General features: G+C 46.6%; 1 protein-coding gene across 1 annotated transcript; it reads left to right on the top strand.

The window, feature by feature from the left end:
* The first annotated feature begins 8,596 nt into the window (after positions 1–8,596).
* On the top strand, positions 8,597–23,802 carry LIN28A (lin-28 homolog A). Its single transcript, XM_073007653.1, has 4 exons — positions 8,597–8,627; positions 9,086–9,282; positions 22,647–22,831; positions 23,586–23,802. The coding sequence occupies exons 1-4, from the start codon at positions 8,597–8,599 to the stop codon at positions 23,800–23,802; spliced, it is 630 nt and encodes a 209-aa protein (XP_072863754.1).
* Positions 23,803–24,830: the final 1,028 nt, after the last annotated feature.

Genomic DNA, 24,830 nt, shown 5'->3' with positions numbered 1-24,830 from the left:
GGTTCATGCCTGTAATCTCAGCATTTGGGAGGCTGAGGCAGGTGGATCACCTGAGGTCAGGAGTTGGAGATCAACCTGGCCAACATGGTGAAACCGTCTTTGCTAAAAATACAAAAATTAGCCAGGCGTGGTGGTGGGCACCTGCATTCCCAGCTACTTAGGAGGCTGAGGCAGTAGAATCGCTTGAACCCGGAAGGCAGTGAGCCGAGATCGCGCCATTGCACTCCAGCCTGGGTGACAAGAGCAAAAACTCTGTCTCAAAAAAAAAAACAAGAAAACAACTGAGGATATTTTAATGACAAGCAAGACAGTAAAGGGAGAAAGGCAGTTAGAGAGTCCAGGGAAAATAGAAAGTGGTGGAAGAAAGGAAATTTTCCTGTAGTCCCAGCTACTCGGGAGGCCGAGGTGGGAGGATTGCTTGAGCCCAGTTGTTTTGAGTCCAGCATGGAAAACATAGCCAGACCTCATCTCTAAAAACAAAAGAAATTAAAAAAGAAAATTTTCACCTAGTATACTACTTGGCAATGCAATGAATATTTCCATAATCGTGACAGTATAAACATTGGCTATCAATTTAGTTGAAGGTGGTTATTTAACTACATTGGGAGGAAGGGGACAGGGGAGATAGGCCCTGTAAGAGAGGTAAGTCCTCATCTACCATAACAGGAAGTCAATAGATAATATCTAAAATCAATAAATCAAGGAAGAGACGTGCATGCATATTATTTAGAGATATAGAAATGTTCTCCAGAAGAAATGGCTGAAAGAGTGGTTGCTTTGTGGGCGTCGAGGGGGTGGAGTGGCCAGAGGACTTTTATTATAATTCTTTCAGTATTAATTGAACTGCATGCATTAATTGCTTTACAGTATTTTTAATTTTTAATTTTTGTGGGTACATAGTAGGCATACATATTTATGAGGGACTACAGTATTTCTTAAAAAGTAAAGAAGAAGAATGTTGGAGTGAGCTCGACCTGGGATCCACCCCTTATGTTCTGTAAGTTGAGACAAGTCACTTAACTTCAATAAGTCTTGGTTTCCTCTCCAATAAAGTGGGGAGCATATTAGGATGTTTGAGAACTGAAAAGGAAAATGCACACAAAGCACTTGATGCATGATGCATGCCTGGTGTATAATCAGCACACAATAAACAGTAACTGCAGAATCAGGGAAGAGTAGGTTCAAGGCTCAGACTAAAGTATCATTGAGAAATGAAAGCATTTGGCTATACCTGCCTCCTGCCTCCACAGCACATGACAACCATTGGATACAAACAAATGGGCACCACGTGAATGACAGTTGTGTGGGCTGTGACCCACAAACCAGACTTGGGGATTGCTGGAAGGATCAGCAGCCATGAGGAAATCACAGTTGGGTATCAGGAGTTCCACTGCAAGAGGACGCCTGGAGAGTTACAGTTCCTGGACAGTGAGCTATAGCAGGATCATCATGTTCTCTTCCTGCCTATTCCTTGTGGGGGATGTGTCAAAAGAAAAAGATTTAGAGGCTGTCAGGGTGAGGGTCGGAGGTCAGCTGGGGTCAGGAAGTCTATTTCACTGAGGTCACTCTCGTCTCCTTTCAATCTAATGAAGCCATTATTGATGAAAGCAAGTGCCTGGCATCCTGCTCTGTGAAGCAGGGCCAGCATGGGGAGCACACTGAAAGAAGGGTGGGACCCCCTTGGCTTATTCTCCTGCCACTGCCAACTCAATAGGCCTGAGAAGCAAGAGGCACATGATCCTGCTCAATGCAGGAAGCTCTAGTCCCTGAGTGGGATGAGGATGACAGCATGGGGCAAAAACAGATTGTTTCTCTGTGTAATAAGAATGGGGGAATGGGAGATCTCTCTCTCTCTCTCTCTCTCTCTCTCTCTCTCTCTCTCTCTCTCACACACACACACACACACACACACTTATACAAATCATATCTAAAAATGTCAGTGTCAGAACTGCAAGAAACATTTGTCTAAAAACAAATCCAACTCTCTCATTTTACTCTCAAAGGTACAACTGGGCACTTTTCTTGAGCAAATTTTCACAGAGCAAATTAGCAGGCTGGGGCCGGGTGTAGTGGCTCAGACCTGTTATCTCAGCACTTTGGGAGGCCAAGACAGAAGGACTGCTTGAGCCGAGGAGTTCAAGATCAGCTTGGGCAACATAGTGAGACCTTCTTTCTACAACTTTTTTTTTTTTTTTTTAATTTAGCTGGGCATGGTGGTGCACACCTGTAGCCCCAGCTACTCAGGAGGCTGAGGCGGGAGGATTGCTTGAGACTGGGAGATCAAGGCTGCAGTGAGCATGATCATGACACTTACTCCAACCTGGGCAAGAGAGCCAGACTCTGTCTCAAAAACAAACAGAAAAATTAGGCTGGAACACAAACAAAAATCAGGCTGAAACTATAGGTATAGATACATTTTACTTAAGTATTTGTTTATTGTCTGTCTCTCTCTTCTAGAACGTTAGCACCATGAGTCAGAAATTTCATCTGTATTGTTCACTAATGTATTTACAAGGCTTCAGATGGTGCTGCCTGATATACAATATATGTTTAATAAATATTTGTTAGGTACGTGAGTGAATGAATAGATGAATAAATAGAAATAGGTACTGTATTCCCTTCATGGTGAATTACAGAGTATACTGCCATACTTTGAAAACCTCTGCATAGGAAACATAGTTAACATCCCATTTCCAAATGATGTCACTTTTAAATGTTTTGAAAGTGATAATACGTATTATTCATCCCATGGAATTACTATCTGGAGGGACACACTACGGGAAATACTTCTGTCAAATGCATACCATCATTCATGTTAGAAGATGGTCAGGATATTTCACTCCAAACACCACTCTGGACTCTACCACAGAATTCTCCGCGTACTTCAGAAATGGGAGCTGAGTGTGGATGATTATCCAGAAGTGGACTTGCTTTGACTCTGGCCAGTTCTTTGACTTAGAAAGCCAAGGAGCTATGGGAGAATGATCAATAGAAATGACAGGCTAGGCCAGGCGTAGTGGCTCACACCTGTAATACAAGCATTCTGGGAGGCCGGGGCAGGCGGATCACCTGAGGTCAAGAGTTCAAGACCAGCTGGCAAACATGATGAAACCCTGTTTCTGCTAAAAAAAAAAAAAAAAAAAAAAAGGACAGGCTAGAGCTGTGGCCCATGGAAAAGAAATCACAAACTTGGGTCCTATATTTATCAACCAGGTGGAATATATAGTCTCCATATAGTCTCCCTCCAGTGTTTTTGTCTGCCTGTATCTTTTTTCACTATTGGTAAAATGGTGACGGCACTAGTCATGATAACCACATACTAGAACTGTGGGAATAATGTGGGCTTTGCAGTCAAACATGTGTGAGTTCAGATCTGCCTCTGCCATGTATTAGTTGAGCAACATTAGGCAAGCTATTAATACATTGATTCAATTAAGCTTTAGTTTCCTATCCTGTAAAGTACAAATTTAATACTTATTCTTCAGCATTATTGAGAGTCTTGAATGAGATTTTAAAAATGTGCCTGTATTCCTGATAAATGCTGGATGTTGTTGTTGTTATTATTATTATTATTATTTATTATTTATTATTTATTTTTTTATTTTTTGAGATGGAGTCTCGCTCTGTCGCCCAGGCTGGAGTGCAGTGGCGCGATCTCTACTCACTTCAAACTCCGCCTCCCGGGTTCGCGCCATTCTCCTGCCTCAGCCTCCCGAGTAGCTGGGACTACAGGTGCCCGCCACCATGCCCAGCTAATTTTTGTATTTTTTTAGTAGATACGGGGTTTCACCGTGTTAGCCAGGATGGTCTCGATCTCCTGACCTCGTGATCCACCCGTCTCAGCCTCCCAAAGTTCTGGGATTACAGGCGTGAGCCACCGCACCCGGCCTGTTGTTATTATTATTATCTAGCAGAATGCCCATTCCACAAACGCAGGAATTTCTGTTTGTATTGCGCTTTGATGTATTCTTAACAATTAGAACAATGTCTGTCAAGGAAGAAGTGCTCAACAAATATTTGTCAATTGTTGGATGAAATATTATTATTACTAAGACCTCTTGCAGCTCTTTTATGAAGTTATGAACCTGCATAAAAGGAACTTAGCAAAATGCCTTAAAGAAAGGGATGTTCTTTGTGTTGATACTGGACACCCTTGTCTTCTCTAAAGAGTACATTTACCCTCCTTTTACCTAGATATTATTACTCTCAGAAACCAGTACCCAAGAAACCTACAACACTTAGCTATTTCAGTCTTGTCTTCCTTACTAGACTATAACTTCTCAGAAGCCAGGGAATATTTTTTCTTTCCTTTTTTCTTTTGTATATCCTCATGCTACTTAGTGTGTACTACATTTTATATATTGGCTGAGCATGGTGGCTCACACCTGTAATCCCAGCACTTTGGGAGCCCGAGGTGGGTGGATCACGAGGTCAGAATTTCGACACCAGCCTGGCCAATGTGGTGAAACCTTGTCTCTACTAAAAATACAAAAATTAGCCGGACATGGTGGCAGGCACCTGTAATCCCAGATACTTGGGAGGCTGAGGCAGGAGAATCGCTTGAACCCGGGAGACAGAGGTTGCAGTGAGCTGAGATCACACCATTGCACTCTAGCCTGGGTGACAGAGTAAGACTCCGTCTCAAAAAACAAACAAACAAACAAAACCAACTAACTACATGTCAGGAACTGTTTCAAAAGCTTTACCTACATGATCTAACTTCATCCTCACAATATTTCTGAGACATCAGTATTCTCATTATTCCCATAGGACAGAGGAAGAAACAGAGGAATACAGAGGTTAAGGAAGAGCTGTAAATAGTACAGTTGACATTCAAACATGGGTAATCTGACTCTAACACCTCGTACTCCTATAAAAAGTGGTAATAATTAAGAAAATAAGGCTGGAAGCGGTGACTCACGCCTGTAATTCCAACACTTTGGGAGGTCCAGGTGGGTGGATCATCTGAGGTCAGGAGTTCAATATCAGCCTGGCCAACATGGTAAAACCCTGTCTCTACTAAAAATACAAAAATTAGCCAGGCGTGGTAGTGGGCACCTGTAATCCCAGCTACTCAGGAGGCTGAGGCAGGAGAATCACTTGAACCTGGGAGGCAGAGGTTGCGGTGAGCCAAGATTGTGCCACTGCACCCCAGCCTGGGCAGTAGAGTGAGGCTCTGTCTGTCTCAAAAAAATAAAATAACTTAAAGACCAAGATTAGTTTTTATTCTACTTCGATCTTCTTTGACTCAAAAAATATTATCTCTTCTTTCCTAACCCTTTACAGTCATAATATGAGGAAGTAGGTTTCCCATTTTTCTGAACAAGAGTTTGAGATACCTGCATCGCTCTCACAAAATCATATACTACTGGAAATCTATCTCTCTCTCTCTCTGAGACAAGGCCTGGATGAGTCTGTCACCCAGGCTGGAGTGCACTATCTCCTCACTGCAACCTCGGCCTCCTGGGCTCAAGCAATCCTCCCACCTCAGCCTCCCAAATAGCTGGCATGCGTCACCACATTCGGTTAATTTTTGTATTTTTTGTAGAAATGGGGTTTCATCATGTTGCCTCGACTAGTCTCTAACTCCTGGCCTCAAGCAATCTCACCTTGGCCCCCCGAAGTGCTGGGATTACAGGCGTGAGCCACCACGCCCAGTAGAAAATGCCATCTATTTAGCATTCTAAAAATCTCTTGGCCGGGCGTGGTGGCTCACGCCTGTAATCCCAGCACTTTGGGAGGCCGAGGCGGGCAGATCACGAGGTCAGGAGAGCGAGATCATCCTGGCTAACACGGTGAAATCCCGTCTTTACTAAAAAATACAAAAAACTAGTTGGGCCCGGTGGTGGGCACCTGTAGTCCCAGCTACTCTGAAGGCTGAGGCAGGAGAGTGGCGTGAATCCGGGAGGCGGAGTTTGCAGTGAGCCAAGATAGCGCCACTGCACTCCAGCCTGCGCCATGGGCGAGACTCCATCTCAAAAAAAAAAAAAAAAAAAAGTCTCTTAGGCCGGGTGCGCTGACTCACGCCTATAATCCCAGTACTTTGGGAGGCCGAGGTGGGTGGATCACTTGAAGTCAGGAGTTCAAGACCAGCCTGGCCAACATGGTAAAACCCCATCTCTATAAAAATACAAAAATTGGCCAGGCGTGGTAGCACGTGCCTGTAATCCCAGTTACTCGGGAGGCTGAGGCAGGAGAATTGCTGGAACCTGGGAGGCGGACTTGCCGTGAGCAGACATCGCGCCACTGCACTCCAGCCTGGGCAACACAGGATTCCGTCTCAAAAAATAAAAAAGTCTTCATTCATCTGAAATGTGTCGGTGTTACCAGAGCGGGAACCGGCATTGAGAAAAATCAGGTTTTCTGGGAAAGACTTGGAGGTGGGAACTCAAGAAGGTATTCTCAAAACTGAGCTGGGAACCAAGACAGCGTGACTCAATTCAGCACCGTGGACAGAGCTGCCGAAGCCCTCAGGACCCTGGACAGAGAAGCAAGCCGCGCAATCCCGGGTAACCGAATTCGCATCACTTGAGAACCCACCAAGCGAAACTAGAGCGTTCAACTTCCCTTTCCCTCCCTTTTCTTCTCCCAGACCTCAGCCACCTGCTCCTGAGTCTTAGGAACAGAGTTACAGGGAGCGAATATATTTTAAGGGCGCCACTAACAGCGGGAGATAAGACTTTTGGGAGGGGAGGATTATGTAAATAAAAATGGCTTTGGCTGATGTACTAGGAGAACTCTTGAAAATTCTAATTAGAGTCCTCAGTTGGGAGTGGGGCACTGCTAACAATATTTGTTAACAATATGTATTTTTTTAGGCGGAGTAGCAAAGGGCCACAGTTGTCCTTTTTATCCCACGAAGTCCCACCTCCCATTCCTCATGCTCAAGTTTTCGTTTCTTGGAGAGCACCCTGTAGGAGATAATTTCTGCAGTCTCTTGCTTTCCTTCCCATCTTCCCCTTCCCTACCCCCACTCATCCGGTCTCTCTGAAATACACATGTGCCCACATCCGCACGTGCACACACACACACACACAAACACACACACACAGAGCCACAGCGTGAGAAGCCCAAAAGGTTCTGCACGCTCGGTGGAGAAGATTGAATTCAGAGCAAGCGGATGCCCCCGAAAGCAGGCTCTGTCCCTTTAAATGGGTTGTAGTGGTGGGGGAGGGGAACTGGCCGGAGCTGGCATTGTCCAGTTTGAACTGAGCACCGGAAGTGAAGGGGCAGGGCCAGGGCCGTGCACTGAGCCCCGGGCCATTGTCCATCTCCGACCAGGGCAGTAGCCACCCCCACTAGCCAGCCCTCTTTATCTCCTAGAAGGGGAGGCTACCTCTTCAAATGAGGAGGCCCTCCAGTCCAGTTCCTCCACTAACCCCACTATGGGGATGGGAGAGCATAAGGAGGGCCTGGGAATCTAAGAGTGTGAGGAGTACAGAGGAAGTACCTCTACCCACCAGCCCACCCAGTCCCTCTCTCAGCAGTGGATGGGGATGGGGTGGGGGTCGGACGAGAAGGCAGCTGGCGGAGAAACAGCTTCAAGACTCTTTGGGTTCCTCCTGCTTTTCAGGGAGCTTACCTGGGGCTAACTTTAGACACACAGGTTTGGAGGGAGGAAAGAAGGAAGAATTATTTACAACGAATCAATTAAGAGCACTTTCTCTTTTCTAACTGGGGGAGGCCCAGAAAAACTCTGTGTCAGAAACTCTGGGAGGCAGACATTCAGATGTAGTCAGAGGCAGACAGACTTTGGAAGGCAGCGCTTTGGTCAGGACAGACCAGCCCTGTGTGTCCCCAGCCTCTCCCCTGCTCCCCCATCCCGGGCTTCCTAGTGTCCAGAACTCCAGGTCTATCTAAGCACACGGGGGTGGGGGGTGAGAGCGGGTCAGCGCCAAGCAGCCGGGTCAGCTCAGAGGCCTGAGGGGGAAGAGAGGGGGAGGGGCGCTCAAGAGCTGGGGGAGGGGGAGGGCCCATTCATTTCTCCCTTGACAGGTGGTTTGTGTTTCTGATTGGCCAGCGCTGCCAGGCTCACACCTCCCTCCCCCAACTCTCTGGAATGTATAATTATCTGCGCGGGGGGTGGGGGTGGTGTGTGTGTGTGTGTGTGTGTGTGTGTGAGCAGTCACGTGGTTTTAAAACTACCCCCCCACCAGGTCCCCCACCTGTATCTGCTTTGGGGACCCCTATTGAGTCCAAAATGCAGGATCCCAAATTCCGAGGTGCTCAAGCCTTCTAGAGCAGACAGCCCCATCTCCAGATGTGTGTGTGGGGAGGGGGTGTCAAACCTCAAGGTTCTGAGAAGGGACACCCCAGAGGTGTCAGAGACTGGAGCAGTGGGGGAGGGCCGGAGCTGGAGCTGGAGGGAAAGGGAGGGGAAAGGAGAGGGAGGGGAGGGGAGGGGGCTGCCCGCGGGGGGTTGGGTCATTGTCTTTTAGAATTTGGGAGCCTTTGAAAAGCCGTGGGCCCTCCCACCGCTATTGTGCGGGGGAAGATGTAGCAGCCTCTTCTCCGAACCACCCCTTTGCCTTCGGACTTCTTCGGGGCCAGCAGCCGCCCGACCAGGGGCCCGGGGCCACGGGCTCAGCCGACGACCATGGGCTCCGTGTCCAACCAGCAGTTTGCAGGTTCGAGCTCGGGACTTAGCTGGGACACTTTAGGAGGCAGGGGCGGCCAGGAGCCACGTAGAAGGAAGGTGGAGAACTGACTCCAAGGCTGCCCAAAGGACCCCAAGACGGTGCGGCCTCCTTCTTCATAGGGCCGTCTCTGGAGCAAGGAACCTTGGTGTTCCAGTGGCGTGCGCGCCAGACTACGTGGGTGGATGGAAGGGAGAGGTTTGTCCCGCCATGAGTCTCCGGGAAACGCATTGTGGGAAGAGGAGCAAAACTTTCGGGGCACCACTGTCCCGGTGTACGCTAGGGGAGCGCGGGAGGCGACCGGGATAGGTTTCTTCTGTTCCTTGGTAGCTGCCCCCTCCTGACTGTCCACTTATGGGGTTGGACACTCGGGTCTCCCTGCCTGGAGCCCGAGACCGCCTTCCGATTCCGTGCCCCCCAGCTGAGTGCCCGGCCCTCCCTCTCTCTAGGTGGCTGCGCCAAGGCGGCAGAAGAGGCACCCGAGGAGGCGCCGGAGGACGCGGCCCGGGCGGCGGACGAGCCTCAGCTGCTGCACGGTGCCGGCATCTGTAAGTGGTTCAACGTGCGCATGGGGTTCGGCTTCCTGTCCATGACCGCCCGCGCCGGGGTCGCGCTCGACCCCCCAGTGGACGTCTTTGTGCACCAGGTGAGACTGATTCCGGTAACTTTGTCCAGGGAAGGGCGTCTAGGCGCACATATCCATGGGTGGGCTCCGGGTTCGCTGTTGAATTGAGGGCCTTCGGGAGCCCTCATTATGCGTCCCTGTCTTTGCTTCGGCACCCCAATTCTGAGTCCCTGTTAACTATCTCGGGGGGAGTAGTTGGAGGCAGCACCAATTATCAGCACCCCCGCCCCCTTCCGGGAACCCCTCCGGCTCACCACGTGTCTATTACCTCTTTCCCCTGGGAAGGGGCAGGGGGCAGGGAGGTGACCCCATGTGGCAGAAACTAAGGTTGTATTGTGCTTGCCGGTGGGGGGAGGGCGAGCAGGCCGGCCAGGGAAGCACATGCCGGGCCTGAGCCGGGCGCCCAGCGCCTCCAACGTCTGAATGGAGCTCAGAAGGCGGGAGAGAGTGAGGGCAACTGGCTACTGGACCCAAGGGGCATAAAGCCGAGAAGTCAGCCACATCCCCTTTTTAATGCAGACCTCACCTGGCTGGTCACTAAAAACTGGGTTTGGCAGATCCCTGAAGGATCCACATGGGAGCTTGTAAGCTCAGGACTGGGGTCTTTGCTGTCCAGTTCCCGTGAAGAAGGAAAACCCAAGAAGCCCTGGCCTTCCTTACATTCCTGGGCCAGACTGGGAGGGAAGTGGATAGGTCGCAACCCCAAGTTCTCAGTTAAAGCAGGGCAGCACAGTAGGGGGTGAAATTCAGTGTCACAGGGAGGGTGGAGGGAGGCTGGCTTCTGGACCTATTCTCCGCTTGGCATTTATGGCCCCAGACAGCCATTGATTGCTGTCTCAACATTCCTGGCCTCAAACAAGGAGCCAGAGACTTCAGGTCTCCCTCCTCCCAGGCTTCCCCTTCCTGAATATCCTAGAGGCATTCTGGTGGTCCTGGGCCACCAGCCACCCATAAAGACCATGGAAAGGAAGTTGCTTGCTGCCTGTGGCCCTTCCATCTTTGGAGGTTTGCGGCTGGATCTGGAAAGAAGAAATTGCTAATCCCACATCGTGTAGGTTGACACCCAGGCCGGGCAGGGAGGGGTTACTTAAGGGAGGTTGGCTTTAGGAGGTGTGGGGGAGGGGAAAGGAGGATGTGGGGATTAAGGGTTGGAGCCTGAGGGATGGCATTCTTGGGGGGAGGGGTGGGGAAGGGAGATGCTGGATGGACTAGTTGGAGGCAGCAGGGACATCTCTGAGCACAGCCTTCAGTGAGGAACAAACGAGGGGAATACATACAGAGAGATGGGGAGCCACCACTTAGTGTTGGGGCCATGGGGTCAGTGGGCTACTTGAACATCTGCCAAGAGGACCTGTAGCAGGATACTGAGCTGACCCCTTGCAGCATCCTGATCCCCCCAACCCCCCATTAGACAGCTAGTTTCCCACTGGTGGCTTTTCTCCCTTCTCTGTCTCATTTACATATGTGAATGATAACCCACAGGAAGTAATTGTGGGAGAAAGAAGGGAATTGGCCTCTTTAGATCTATTAAATCACTTTATTACAGGAACCAGCTTTGAATGGCCCTCCTCAGCAGGGTAGCAAGCCTCCCCCACTCTCCCATTTATCTGATCACAAAGAGATTAAAATCTTTCCTGGTCTGGGGACTGGACAGCTCCCCCAACTTTGGGAGGCTGGAATAAAAGAGTCAGACCCAACGTTTTCTCATCTCCCATCCAAAGGCTGCCAGATAGGGAGGGGCTGAGGGGAACGTATCCCCTCATCTTTTGGGTTCCTTGGTGATATACATACCCCAAGGAAGGTGTTTTTTTGTTTGGTTTTGTTTTTTGAGCAAATGGGGACTTGGGCTTAGCAGGCTTCACCTTAGGATCTAGAGCAATTGGGAAACTATTGGATGGCATAGAGCATGCATTGAGTCTACACTACTGGGTCAGATGTACTGGCTTGGAAATACTGTGGATTTTAGGCTCCTGGAACATCCAGGAACCCACAGTTGTGTAAGTTGTCAAGAGGGAGCTGAGCTGGAAGAGAACTAAGAATTTGTCTCTCTAATCCCCAGCCCTTCCCATTCTACTCTGAAAGCACAAAGATGGGTGGAGATTCCCTGAACTTTTACCTGGTAGCTCTGATAATGGTAGCATGCCGGCAGGGCTTGGGTCAGGGGTCCTCCAACTCCACCTTAGCAGTAAGTTAGATTAGTGATTCCGGTCTTTGCACTTGTTTTTTGTTTTTTGGTTTTTGGCTTTTTTGAGATGGAGTTTGGCTCTTGTTGCCCAGGCTGGAGTGCAATGGCATGATCTCTGCTCACAGCAACCTCCACCTCCCAGGTCAAGCGATTCTCCTGCCTCAGCCTCCCGAGTAGCTGGGATTACAGGCATGTGCCACTATGCCCGGCTAATTTTTTGTATTTTTAGTAGAGTCAGGGTTTCTGCATGTTGGTCAGGCTGGTCTTGAACTCCCGACCTCAGGTGATCTGCCCGCCTCGGCCTCCAAAAATGCTGGGATTACAGGCGTGAGCCACCGCGCCTGGCCCTTCCGCACTTGTGGTTAGAAATGACTCTCTGGAAATGTAATGGTAAAGGAATTTAGTAAACAGGATAAATTGTTTACTGGGGGAGGAAAGTGTTCCCAAAGCAGAGAGTAAGAAATCTTTAACAAAACTTCCCATTCTTTGGCTGCTGGGGTTGGGCACCCTGGGGTTAGGGTGGGCTGGTGGGAAGGTAATTGTCCTAAGATAGCATCTACCAGAGGGAGGGGGTCAGGAAGCCCTTTTGCAAGTAAAGAGGAAGGGGGAAAGGCAATTTAAAACATTTTCTTTTCCCTTCCAAAGTTGGGGTTATTAGGATCCCAACACCCTATTAACTATTCTTATGCTCTCTCCCAAATGCTGTAATATCCTCTTCAAGAGTAGATAAGTAGGGGAAAAAGCCCACCCCCTAGCCAAAAACTAAACAAAACAATAACAAAACACAAGGCAAAGAGATTTCTATAACAACTCTTCAGGTGGTACACATCTTTAGATTTAGAAATCTGCCTGTCTCTAGAGTTAGGGAAATAGATAGCAAGCCCTTAAATGAGTTTCTCGGTCTCAGCACTATTGACATGTTTTGAGCAGGATAAATAGTTCTGGGGAGTCTGTCCTATGCATTACAGGATGTACCGCAGTGTTGCTGGTCTCTACCCGCTAGAGGTCAGTTGCATCTCAGGTGTGACAATCAAAAACATCTCCATACATTTTCAAATGTCCCCTTGGAGTCAAAGTCTCATCTCTGCTTCAGAAACATAGTTATACAGGAAAGCTGGAGCAAGAAGCTAAACTGTCAACTATTTCCCTGAGATTCATCAAGAATTCAAAAATCCTCATTTTGGGCCATTTTAAGAGTTCTGGTGTAACTCATGTTTCCTGTGGTTCAATTTGCAAACTCTCAAGATTTATAAAAATTTGGAAATAAGGAAAACTCCCTGCTTTCCCATAGTTCCTCAGGACCCAGATATGTTTAAATCTCAAATATGTTTAAATTGACTTTCTGGCTAAAATGCTGTATTAGAAGACTAGGAGTCAAAAGAAAAGCCCAGATTTGACGAAGGGACCAAGTTGGTTTAGGAGAAAAAGTTTTTAATACCTAGACGAACTGCTGAAATTGCTCTGAAGCCACGTGGCCTGCTTTTTCTGGAAGCCATGAGTGAGGAGGTGGTAAGAGCAATCTTATTCAGGGTCTAGGTTAGGACTGCTGGGTTTGGTGGCAGGGTTGTGGGGGTGGGTGGGGAAATATACGAGATCTTTCCTCCTGGTTTGTAACACTACACCTCTGATTGCTCACCTCGTGTCTAGTTATTGATGTACTGCTCTTATACCCTTCTCTATGTAACCCATAGGCTCTTTGAAGGGAGGAACTTAGCTGCCTGGTTAATTTTCTAGTATGCACTCGATAGGCTGAGGAATGAATGAGAAAAGGGGCATCTTGAGGACCTTGGTGAATCAGAAGTACACTTAGCAGTCTGGGGTCCATGTCGGCAGAGATCTTTCACTTTCTGGGCTGGCTATATGGCCTGGGCACAACATAGAATACAGCCTGGGCACAACATAGCACTATGAAAGTTTGTGGAATGAATGTCAGTAGATCACAAGTCTGAGCCCAGAGATGTTCCTATTTTGTTGATAGAGTGGAAGCCACAGATTTAGTGGCCATCCATGAGTTATTTCTGTCCTAATAGGAAAAGGCAGCTTAAAAATAAATTAACCTGATTTTTCAGAAAGTTGGTAGAGAGGTAGGAAGGTTCCTGAACACATTGTGGAATCTTCTGGGGTCCTCTTTCTGAGACATGCTTCTAGACAATGTCTTTTATTTTTATTTTTTGAGGTTGAGTCTTGCTCTGTCACCCAGGCTGGAGTGCAGTGGCACGAACTCAGCTCACTGCAACTTCCGACTTTTGGGTTCAAGCAGTTCTCCTGCCTCAGCCTCCCAAGTAGCTGGGATTACAGACGTACACCACCATGCCCAGCTAATTTTAGTATTTTTAGTAGAGATGGGGTTTCACCATGTTGTCCAGGCTGGTCTCAAACTTCTGACCTCAAGTGATCCACCTGCCTAGGACTTGCAAAGTGCTGGGTGGCATGAGCCACCGTGCCCGGTGACAGTGTAAAGTAAAGGCTGTGACACCATCCTGAACAAAGTTTCAAATATGGGAAGTTTCTACCCTGTGGTTGTTGACACTGCTGCCTGCCTTACAAGTGGTTTTCAGTAACATTCACCATGGCCATTTAGTTTCTTTAACATTGCTAATCACATTCTACTGGAATTATTGTTTTTTGGAGTAACTGCCCTAGGTAAAACTACATCTCCTCTCTTCCTGCAGGCATGAGTATCAACCACTGGCCACATAGTCAGAGTGGGAGGTCAAAGGAGTTGGAGAATACACAGTTGATAGAGACTTATTTAACATGATCTCAGCCTGGAGGTTTTTTTGTTGTTTTGTTTTGTTTTTGAGACGGAATCTCTCTCTGTTACCCAGGCCGGAGTGCAGTGGTGTGGCCCCGGCTCACTGCAACCTCCGCCTCCCGGGTTCAAGTGATTCTCCTGCCTCAGCCTCCCAAGTACCTAGGATTACAAGCACCTGCCACCATGCCCGGCTAATTTTTTGTATTTTTAGTAGAGACGAAGTTTCACCATGTTAGCCAGGTCTCGAACTCCTGACCTCGTGATGATCCGCCCGTCTAGGCCTCCTAAAGTGCTGGGTTTACAGGCGTGAGCCACCGCGACTGGCCCAGAGTGGAGTTATTTAATTTAGACAAGTCTTGATTTTTCTAAGCAGTAGACTGTAAGAACTGAGTTTCTGGCCTAAAAGTCTAGGAACCTTTCATTCTTATCCCCGATAGAGCAGGTGGTTGGGTGGGGCCGGGGTGGAACGTGGAGGACGAGATGACTGCCCTAAGGAGCTGTGGAGGATAAATCTACCTGAACACTTGTTCACAGCCCAGACCAGGTAGCTAGCTACTCAGTACCTCCTGGTACAGGCGCCCTCGGGCTTACCTTTGGCCAGACAGGCTGAGCAGCGCCATCTGGTGGAGAACTCCAGGCAGGAACTACACGGCCTGGCTGTGGCTGAGCAGAGGGGATCAGCGGGATTGGCTGCCTGAAGCCTTCGGTTCCAGACACCCCTTTCACCACCCTCCTTGACACACACACACCATCAAATAACTGCTTCTGGGAGAACCGGTTGGTTTCCTAACCCTTACCATATCTTACCTCCAGGAATGAAGCAAGATAGGGATGTGACACCACAGGACTGAGTCACTATAATTACTTTGATCAGATGCTTTTTTAAACGTAGCTCCTAGAAAGTTTTCAATTATATATGTGACTTGCATCATATTGAATTGCATTGGCGAGAGTTAGGCCAGCTGCATTCAGCTCAGCTCTTGCTTTGTACTGCGGCTTTAACGAAGGTGCTTATTAACCCCTCTGACTCCATGTCCTCATGTTGTAACATGAGGGTCTTCATAACACCCCACTGCACCAGTTTGATACAAGGGTTAAGTGAGTTGCAACATGTAAAGTGGTTAGAATGCCACTTAGCCTACAGTAAGCATCAATTAGTAACAGTTATTTTGCATAGTACATAGACATTCGACAAATGATTGTGCAAGCTAGGAACCTAGAACTGAGGTAGAGACTTGCACTATGGAATCTTCGGCTGGAATAGCCCTGGAAGAAGAGCTGGAATAGCCTCTTTCAGAAGAGCCAAGAACCCCAGCTTTAATCTGCACAACTGTAGCAAGTACCCTGAAATTCTGTTGCCACTTATGTAGAAAGAGGGACACTTAGGTTCCTGTGTGGTTTTTGTTGTTGTTGTTGTTGTTCATACTTTTTTTTCATTTATAATGTTTTGTTTTGTTTTTAACTCCACATTTCCTAAGTGACCCCTAAGGCTCATTCTATCTCTAAACTTGTAAAGGCATAAATTGATGCTGAGATGAGGTACTTGGTGTGGGCTGTATAGGGTAAGGCAGGCAATTACTGAGGTATTAAGAAGGGATCAGAAGGCCTAAGTACTTTAACTGGAGAGCTTCCTTCCCTGCCATCAAAAAAAGAAAAAAATGCTTTCTGATGCCACATTCCCCAACACAGTAGGCCCAGGTAGGCTCCCCACTGTCCTAACTTGAAGAAATTGGGAGAGGATGACGTGAGTCATGCCTCCTCTCCTCCTCCCCTTTAAAACAATTTATCTGAATCAATAATTGAGGATTGGACTGAAGAGACCCAAGGGGAGGTGGTCCTGTTTGGTTCTATCCATGAAGTGGGCAGTGGGCAAGCCAGAGAAGGGAAGATGGCTGCTGATGGTGACTGGCAAGACTGCCTGGGGAAGGAAGGATTTTCTACATCTAGTTCTCTTACCGTGACCATAACCCCAACATGGAAAGGAAGGAAGAAACTGTTGAATGTGGGGAGGAGGGAGAGGGGGATACAAGAGGGATCTGTGCCTTGGAACTCCAGGAATCTGACCACCAGAACCAGCCAGTGTCAACTCTTTGTTTCCTGGGGCTGGGCTCTATTGGGGGAGCTCAGGCCATGCCCCTCCCCCCAAGGTCTTTTCTTTTTGGAGGGGATAGGGAAAGGGGCGGGGCCCTGCTTTGTGTGTGGTTGGGGGTGGAATGGGGGTAGTACAAGAATTTCAGGCGCTTTTCAGATGCAGGCCCTGGGAGGCTGGCTCTGTGGGGCTGCACGCTGATTACCTATCTGATAAGAGAGGAATTCAAACTATGTGTTTTAGAAAGGGGCGGGGGAGGAGGGCAGGGAGCCACCCCTGGAGACCACCGGTTTAAATCTTGGCCAGCAGGTTACACTGAGATGCCTGCAGGGGTGGGGGTTCACTCTGTAAAAGTCTTAGACCTCAGATCCTCCAGTGATGCAGTGAGTGACCTGAGAGGACTAGTCAATTTCTTGTTGCATGTCCCCACTTAAAGATCCTCTTAAAATAAGCCTATGAGGTGTCCATAGAGGAAGGTGTTACTCTCCAGTAAACTGGGGCTCAGAGAGGGGATAGTCTTCTGAGTTTCTATAGCTAGTTAGGATAAAACCAGATGCTTGGCACTTAGTTCTCTCTGTTAACCCGCCCCATCCAGTCTGAAGAGGTTGATAATTGCCACTCCCTGAGGATTTATGTGTGGCAGGCGAAGTGCTAACTACTTCTCATGCATAAAACCTCACAGCACTACCATAAAATTAGTATTTACTCCATTTTATAGATGATTAAAGAAAGGAGGGAACAGGCCCTCAGACTCAATCAACCCTTGTTCCTAACCATTTACCTCCTGAATCACAGCTAGAACTAAGAGTGTCCCAGCCTAACACAGGCTGGGCAAGTGAGTGAAGCTGGAATTGCCTGGGTCCAGAAGGCTCTTGGTCTGGCTCTTCTAAGACCTCCCGACTCACCCACTAATTGCATCTCTTGTCCCATCCAGCTCAATAAAAAATAAGTCAAATCTAATTATAATTTTTATTTTTTGAGATGGATTCTTGCTCTGTCACCCAGGCAGGAGTGCAGTGGTGCGATCTCAGCTCACTGCAACCTCTGCCCCCCAGGTTCAAGCGATCCTTCTACCTCAGCCTCCCAAGTAGCTGGTACCACAGGCACATGTCACCATGCTCAGCTAATTTTTGTATTATTTTGTAGAGAACAGGGTTTTGCCATGTTGCCCAGGCTGGTCTCCAATTCCTGAGCCTCAAGCTCAGGATCCACCTGCCTCAGCCATCCAAATTGCTGGGATTACAGTTGTGAGCCACCATGCTCAACCTTACAAATTTAAGTTTAAACTCAGGGTGGTTACTGTGCAACAGCAAGAGAGATATTGCACCCGGCCCGCAATATCATCTTAAAACAAAAATTTGGCCAGGCACAGTGGCTACGCCTGTAATCCCAGCACTTTGGGAAGCCGAGATGGGCGGATCATGAGGTCAGGAGTTTGAGACCAGCCTGGCCAATAAGGTGAAAGCCCGTCTCTACTAGAAATACAAAAATTAGCAGGGTGTGGTGGCGTGTGCCTGTAGTTCTAGCTGCTCCGGAGGCTGAGGCAGAAGAATCGCTTAAACCCAGGAGGTGGAGGTTGCAGTGAGCTGAGATCGCGTCAGTGCACTTCAGCCTGGGCGATAGAGCGAGACTGTGTCTCAAAAAAAAAAAAAAAAAATGAAGTGATGAGGAATCTGTGATTCCCATCTTGATGAAGAGCATGCTTCATCTAAGTTCCAGTTTGGAATATTCCCCCCCAGTCACCAGCATAAAATACTAATGCTACTTACTCATGTTTCCTTGAGTGAGGACTAGGTAGGTGCACAGTGATCCCTTTTGCTTTTTTTCTATGACAACTACTCCTTGTTGACATATTTGACACTGTTGTTTTACTAAACTAGATGAAGCTATGATGAAGTCTATTCCGGGTAGGGTCTGAGATGCTGTCACCTCCACTAAATGTCAAGTTGGTGGTGCAGTAAGTGGCATGATAGAATGAGCTCTGAGCTTTAAATCAGGAACTCTGGGTCATCTGACTCTGGCTTTGCTACAGAACTAGCTGTATGAATAACTACTTTTTTTTTTCTTGATGGCCGCTGGCTGTTTGCTAACTGCTTTATAAATATGTGTCCTTAAATTTTGGTACAAATATGCAGTGTTCTAATGGGATTATTCCATACATATTGTTCTAAATCTTGCTTTTTGTTTTTTCTTTAACAATACTGTGGTTATCTTTCTCAGCTGAATGATTAAAAATTTGCCTCCTGGTTCATTAATTCATTAAAAAATGTGCTAGGCATTATTTCAGGTACCAAAATGTGGCTGTGAACAAACCAAAGACTTTACGTTGTTTTTTTTTTTTTTTTTTTTTGAGACGGAGTCTGGCTCTGTTGCCCAGGCTGGAGTGCAGTGGCCGGATCTCAGCTCACTGCAAGTTCCGCCTCCCGGGTTTACGCCATTCTCCTGCCTCAGCCTCCCGAGTAGCTGGGACTACAGGCGCCGCCACCACGCCCGGCTAGTTTTTTGTATTTTTTAGTAGAGACGGGGTTTCACCGTGTTAGCCAGGATGGTCTCGATCTCCTGACCTCGTGATCCGCCCGTCTCGGCCTCCCAAAGTGCTGGGATTACAGGCTTGAGCCACCGCGCCCGGCCTTACGTTGTTTTTAATGGCTGCATGGTTTTCATTATTATAGATGTACCATATTTATTCAACTGGTACATTTAACAAGGTAAAAAGCCTATATGAGGAAAAAACTCAAATTACATTAAAGGAAAAAATGAAAAAACATACCACGATCTTGGATTGGAAGATTCAGTGATTCTAAAGGCTATGGGAAAATATAAATTGCCAAGAATACATGTGTCATGCTAAGACTTCCTACTGATATCTACTTATATTATGTTGTGTAATTCTTTTTTCTTAGTGATTTATGGTATATTTTTGTAGTTTTACCAGTCTGATTATCTGTCTTAACTTTTCAGTATTTTTCTTAACAATGAGGTGTTTAAATCCTCTGAAATGTATTTTGCATGTGTATCAAGCAATGTGTAGGAATATGGCTTCCTTTCCAAATGGATTATTAATTTTTATAGCAGGATTTATTGGATTATTTTCCTTGCTTATTGATTTCTCCATGTATTCTCAGATCTCTCTGTGATTTTCCATTTTAATCCTCTGATCCATCTGCTTGGGTTATACTGTCTTTTGGTAACATTATTTTGATATAATTTCAAACTTTAAAAAGGCTGCAAGAACAATACCCAACGCTCCCACATAACCTTTACCCAGATTCATCAACTCTTAACATTTTCCCCCTTTGCTTTATCATTCTTTATCTTGGTACAGATAGTTTTATTTCATTTTTTAAAACTGTAAGTTGGAGACAGTAAAGCACCTTTATCTCTAAATATTTCAGTGCTTATTTCCCAAGAATGGGAATAGTGATCTTTTTTTTTTTTTTTTTGAGACAGGGTCTCACTCTGTCACCCAGCCTGGAGCATCTCTTTTCACTGCAACCTCTGCTTCCCGGGCTCAAGGGATCCTCCTACCTCAGCCTCCCCAGTAGCTGGGACTACAGGCATGCACCACTATACCTGGCCCATTTTTGTATTATTTTGTAGAGATGGTTTTTTGCCATATTGCCCAAGCTGGTCTCGAATTCCTGGGCTCAAGCAATCCGCCCATCTTGGCCTCCCAATGTGCTGGGGATTACAGGCATCAGCCACTGTGCCTGACTGGGAATATCAGCCTTACATCATTTCAGTACACTAATCATAATCAGGAAATTAAACACTGATACATTTATCTATATACCATATGCAAATTTTGTCAATTGTCCTATTTTTTTTTTTCTGTTTCAAGATTCAATCTGGAGTCTTGGATTGCACTGAACTGTTCAGTTCTTCAGGCTTTGTCTTTTTATAGCCTTGACATTTTTGAAGTCCTGTTTTATAGGAATGTCCCTCAGTTTGAGTTTGTCTGATGTTCCCTCAAGGTTAGATTCAGGATGTGCATTTTTAAAGTCATAAGTCCTTAGTGCATCATATCAGGAGATATGTGTGTCCCATTGTAGGCAAAGCAAAATGCAAAGAGCTTGACTAGGGTATTATCTGACAGTTTTCTCCACTGTAAACTTGCTGTTTTTCGCTTTGTAGTTGCTACGCTGCTGATGATATCCAATTTAAATTGTAATAACTGGTATTCTTGGCAATTTATATTTTTCCATAGCCTTTAGAATCACTGAATCTTCCAATCCAAGATCGTGGTATGTTTTTTCATTTTTTTCCTTTAATGTAATTTGAGTTTTTTCCTCATATAGGCTTTTTAACCTTGTTAAATGTATTCTGAGGGTTTTGGTGTTTTTGTTTGTTTCTGAGACTCTGTTGCCCAGGCTGGAATGCAGTAGCATAATCTTGGCTCACTACAACCTCCATCCCATGGGCTCAAGCAATGCTCCCACCTCTGCTGGGATTACAGGAGTGAGCTAGACAGTGTCTTGCTCCGTCACCCAGGCTGGAGTGCAGTGGTGCCATCTCTGGAACTTCTGCCTCCCGGGTTCAAACGATTGCCTCAGCTTCTTGAGTAGCTGAGATTACAGGTCTGTGTACCATGACCAGCTAATTTTTGTATTTTTTGTAGGGATGGCATTTCGCCACTTAGGCCAGGCTGGTGTTGAATTCCTGGATTCATGTGATCTGCTCACCTCTGCCTCCCCCAAGTGCTGGGATTACAGATAGGCAGGAGTCACGGTACCTGGCCTATTCCGTTTATTTGTTTGTTTAACATGTTTTGCAGCCATTATTGTGATTTCTTTTTTTTTTTTTTTTTGAGACGGAGTTTCATTCTTGTTTCCCAGGCTAAAGTGCAATGGCGCAATCTCGGCTCACCGCAACCCCCTCCTCCCAGGTTCAAGTGATTCTCCTACCTCAGCCTCCCAAGTAGCTGGGATTACAGGTGCCCACCACCACACCTGGCTAATTTTGTATTTTTAGTAGTAGAGACAGGGTTTCACCATGTTGGTTAGGCTGGTCTCAAACTCTTGATCTTAGGTGATCCGCCTGCCTCAGCCTCCCAAAATGCTGGGATTACCAGGCATGAGCCATCGCGCCCGGCCCATTATTATTATTTCTTAAATCAGTGAGCATCTTGAGGTTTTTTTTTTTTCTAAATAAGGCATATAATATTGCTTTGATATAAAAATACCACTTGATTTTGTATTTTTTCCAGTATTCTATTTATTTGGTCTTTTGATGATGGTATAAATACTAAGTGAGGCATTATGTGAAAAATGAATGTTTCAGTACTTTATAGTGTGACACTTTATATTTTATTTATTTATTTTTTTGAGATGGAGTCTTGCTCTGCCGACCAGACTAGAGTACAGTGGTGTGATCTTGGCTAACTGCAACTTCCACCTCCAGGGTTCAAGCAATTATCCTGCCTCAGCCTCCCGAGTAGCTGGGATTACAGGTGCCTGCCACCACACCCGACTAATTTTTGTATTTTTAATAGAGACACAGTTTCACATGTTGGCCAGGCTGGTCTTGAACTCCTGACCTCGTGATCCACCTGCTTCAGCCTCCCAAAGTGCTGGGATTACAGGCGTAAGCCACTGCACGCAGCTGAGCTACCATGCCCAGCTATTTTTATTATATTTTATTTATTTATTTATTTATTTTTGAGACAAAGTCTTGCTGTGTTGCCCAGGCTGGAGTACAAAGGTGCCATCTCAGCTCACTGCAACCTCTATAGCTTGACACTTTAAATTTCATAATTTTATATTTGTTGATTTCTTCCAAATGCTTATATTTAGAAATTTTTCTCTTTGTTTATTTTGTTTTTTGAGACAAAGTCTCACTCTGTTGCCCAGGCTGGAGTGCAGTAGCATGATCTTGGCTCACTGCAACCTCCGCTTCCTGGGTTCAAGCAATTCTCCTGCCTCAGCCTCCCAAGTAGCTGGGTTTACAGGTGCCTACCACCATGCCTGGCTAATTTTTTTTATTTTTAGTAGAGATGGTGTTTCACCATGTTGGCCAAGCTGGTCTCAAACTCCTGACCTCAGGTGATCCACCTGTCTCGGCCTCGCAAAGTGCTGGGATTATAGGTGTGAGCCACCGTGCCCGGCCCTCTGTTCTATTTTATTAAGAACTTTAAATTCTTAATTTAATAGCTATAAAATGTCATGGCATCTGCTTATATAATTATGATTTTTGTTAATGTACTGGTAGACTTTTGTTGTTCGTAATTGTAGTGACTCTGAGTCGGTTTCCTTACCAGTAAAATAGGAGTACCATCACATTTGATTCTACCCTACAGGAATAAGTGCTCCTGGTCTTTCGGTATAATAATGGAAACTAATGTTATTTCCCTTCACCAGAGTAAACTGCACATGGAGGGGTTCCGGAGCTTGAAGGAGGGTGAGGCAGTGGAGTTCACCTTTAAGAAGTCAGCCAAGGGTCTGGAATCCATCCGTGTCACCGGACCTGGTGGGGTGTTCTGTATTGGGAGTGAGAGGCGGCCAAAAGGGAAAAACATGCAGAAGCGCAGATCAAAAGGAGACAGGTATGGACTGGAAGGCAGCTTATAGGTTGCTGGGGCATCCCCAGTCTCCCAATCCTGTCAGTTTTGGGTCACACAGCAAAACATGAAGGGAAGCCTGTGGTCCCTGGCAGCATCTGGAAGGCTGAGTGCCTGCAATAAGTGTGGGCAAGGGCAGTAGGTGAGGAGGGCACTGGGGGTGACTTAGTGCTTCTACTTGGGACAAGTAAGTTTGCTCTGTGGGCTCTAGCCTCAATTGTAAAGTGAGGCCAGTGATACTAACATCCTAGGATGGTTTTAGAATTAAAGGAAATCATGGATTTGCAAATGATGGGACAAGATAGTATTATCTGTATCTGTTGTTGCTTTACCAGGTCTGCAAATGGCAGGTTTCCTTAATCTTGTTTGGTCTTAAAGCCCCTTAGCTCTGAACAGATACTATAATTTGGCTTCTTTAATTTCTCTTATATTAAGGGTATGGAAGAATCTCTCCTATCCTCCAAGTTGCAGTTCCCAGTTGGGGTCAGTAACTTCTATTTCTGATGTCTTGGTATTTTCAAGTTGACATGAATCTGAAGAGATCACCTAGACAATTAGATGTGGAAAGGACTTAAGAGATCATTTAGTAATAGTCCTCCTTTTGTAAGTGGGAAGTTTGGTCTCTGGGAAGGGAAGTAAGTGACAAACCTGTACCACAGCCAAAGTGTCCTCATTCATGGGAATCATCTGGCCTCTTCTTGCTTCTTTCTCTTACTTTTACCATCTTGCTTTGTACTAGGTGCTACAACTGTGGAGGTCTAGACCATCATGCCAAGGAATGCAAGCTGCCACCCCAGCCCAAGAAGTGCCACTTCTGCCAGAGCATCAGCCATATGGTAGCCTCATGTCCGCTGAAGGCCCAGCAGGGCCCTAGTGCACAGGGAAAGCCAACCTACTTTCGGGAGGAAGAAGAAGAAATCCACAGCCCTGCCCTGCTCCCGGAGGCGCAGAATTGAGCCACAATGGGTGGGGGCTGTTCTTTTGCTATCAGGAAGTTTTGAGGAGCAGGCAGAGTGGAGAAAGTGGGAATAGGGTGCATTGGGGCTAGTTGGCACTGCCATGTATCTCAGGCTGGGGTTCACACCATCACCCTTTCTTTCCTCTAGGTGGGGGGAAAGAGTGAGTCAAAGGAACTCCAATCATGCTCTGTCCAAATGCAAGTGAGGGTTCTGGGGGCAACCAGGATGGGGGAATCACCCTACAACCTGCATACTTTATCTGAGGCTCCATTCCCAGAATTTCCAGCTTTTGAAAGTGGCCTGGATAGGGAAGTTGTTTTCCTTTTAAAGAAGGATATATAATAATTCCCATGCCAGAGTGAAATGATTAAGTATAAGACCAGATTCATGGAGACAAGCCACTACATTCTGTGGAAGGGAATCTCTCAGGAGTAAGCAGTGTTTTTTTTTTTCACATCTTATATCCTCATACCCACTTTTGGGATAGGGTGCTGGCAACTGTCCCAAGCAATGGGTAATGATGGCAAAAAAGGGTGTTTGGGGGAACAGCTGCAGACCTGCGGCTCCTGTGCTCACTCCTGCCCCATTCTGAGCCAATGTGATTTTATTTATTTGCTCCCTTGGATACTGTACCTTGGATCCCACTTTCTCCAGGATGCCAACTGCACTAGCTGTGTGCGAATGACGTATCTTGTGCATTTTAACCTTTTTTTTCCTTAATATAAATATTCTGGTTTTGTATTTTTGTATATTTTAATCTAAGGCCCTCATTTCCTGCACTGTGTTCTCAGGTACATGAGCAATCTCAGGGATAAGCCGGCAGCAGCTCCAGGTCTGCGCAGCAGGAATACTTTTTGTTGTTTTTGCCACCATGGAGAGCAACTATTTGGAGTGCACAGCCTATTGAACTACCTCATTTTTGCCAATAAGAGCTGGCTTTTCTGCCATAGTGTCCTCTTGAAACCCCCTCTGCCTTGAAAATGTTTTATGGGAGACTAGGTTTTAACTGGGTTGCCCCATGACTT

This window comes from Chlorocebus sabaeus, chromosome 20, assembly GCF_047675955.1.
Source record: "Chlorocebus sabaeus isolate Y175 chromosome 20, mChlSab1.0.hap1, whole genome shotgun sequence".
NCBI lineage: Eukaryota > Metazoa > Chordata > Mammalia > Primates > Cercopithecidae > Chlorocebus > Chlorocebus sabaeus.
This window is presented reverse-complemented; position numbering and strand designations above follow the sequence as displayed.

Bases quoted from the DNA above. Each gene is read 5' to 3' on its own strand.
- LIN28A (XM_073007653.1), top strand. From the start codon at position 8,597: ATGGGCTCCGTGTCCAACCAGCAGTTTGCAG. The intron at 8,628-9,085 runs GTTCGAGCTCGG...CCCTCTCTCTAG, and splicing joins GTCCAACCAGCAGTTTGCAG to GTGGCTGCGCCAAGGCGGCA. The intron at 9,283-22,646 runs GTGAGACTGATT...TCCCTTCACCAG, and splicing joins TGGACGTCTTTGTGCACCAG to AGTAAACTGCACATGGAGGG.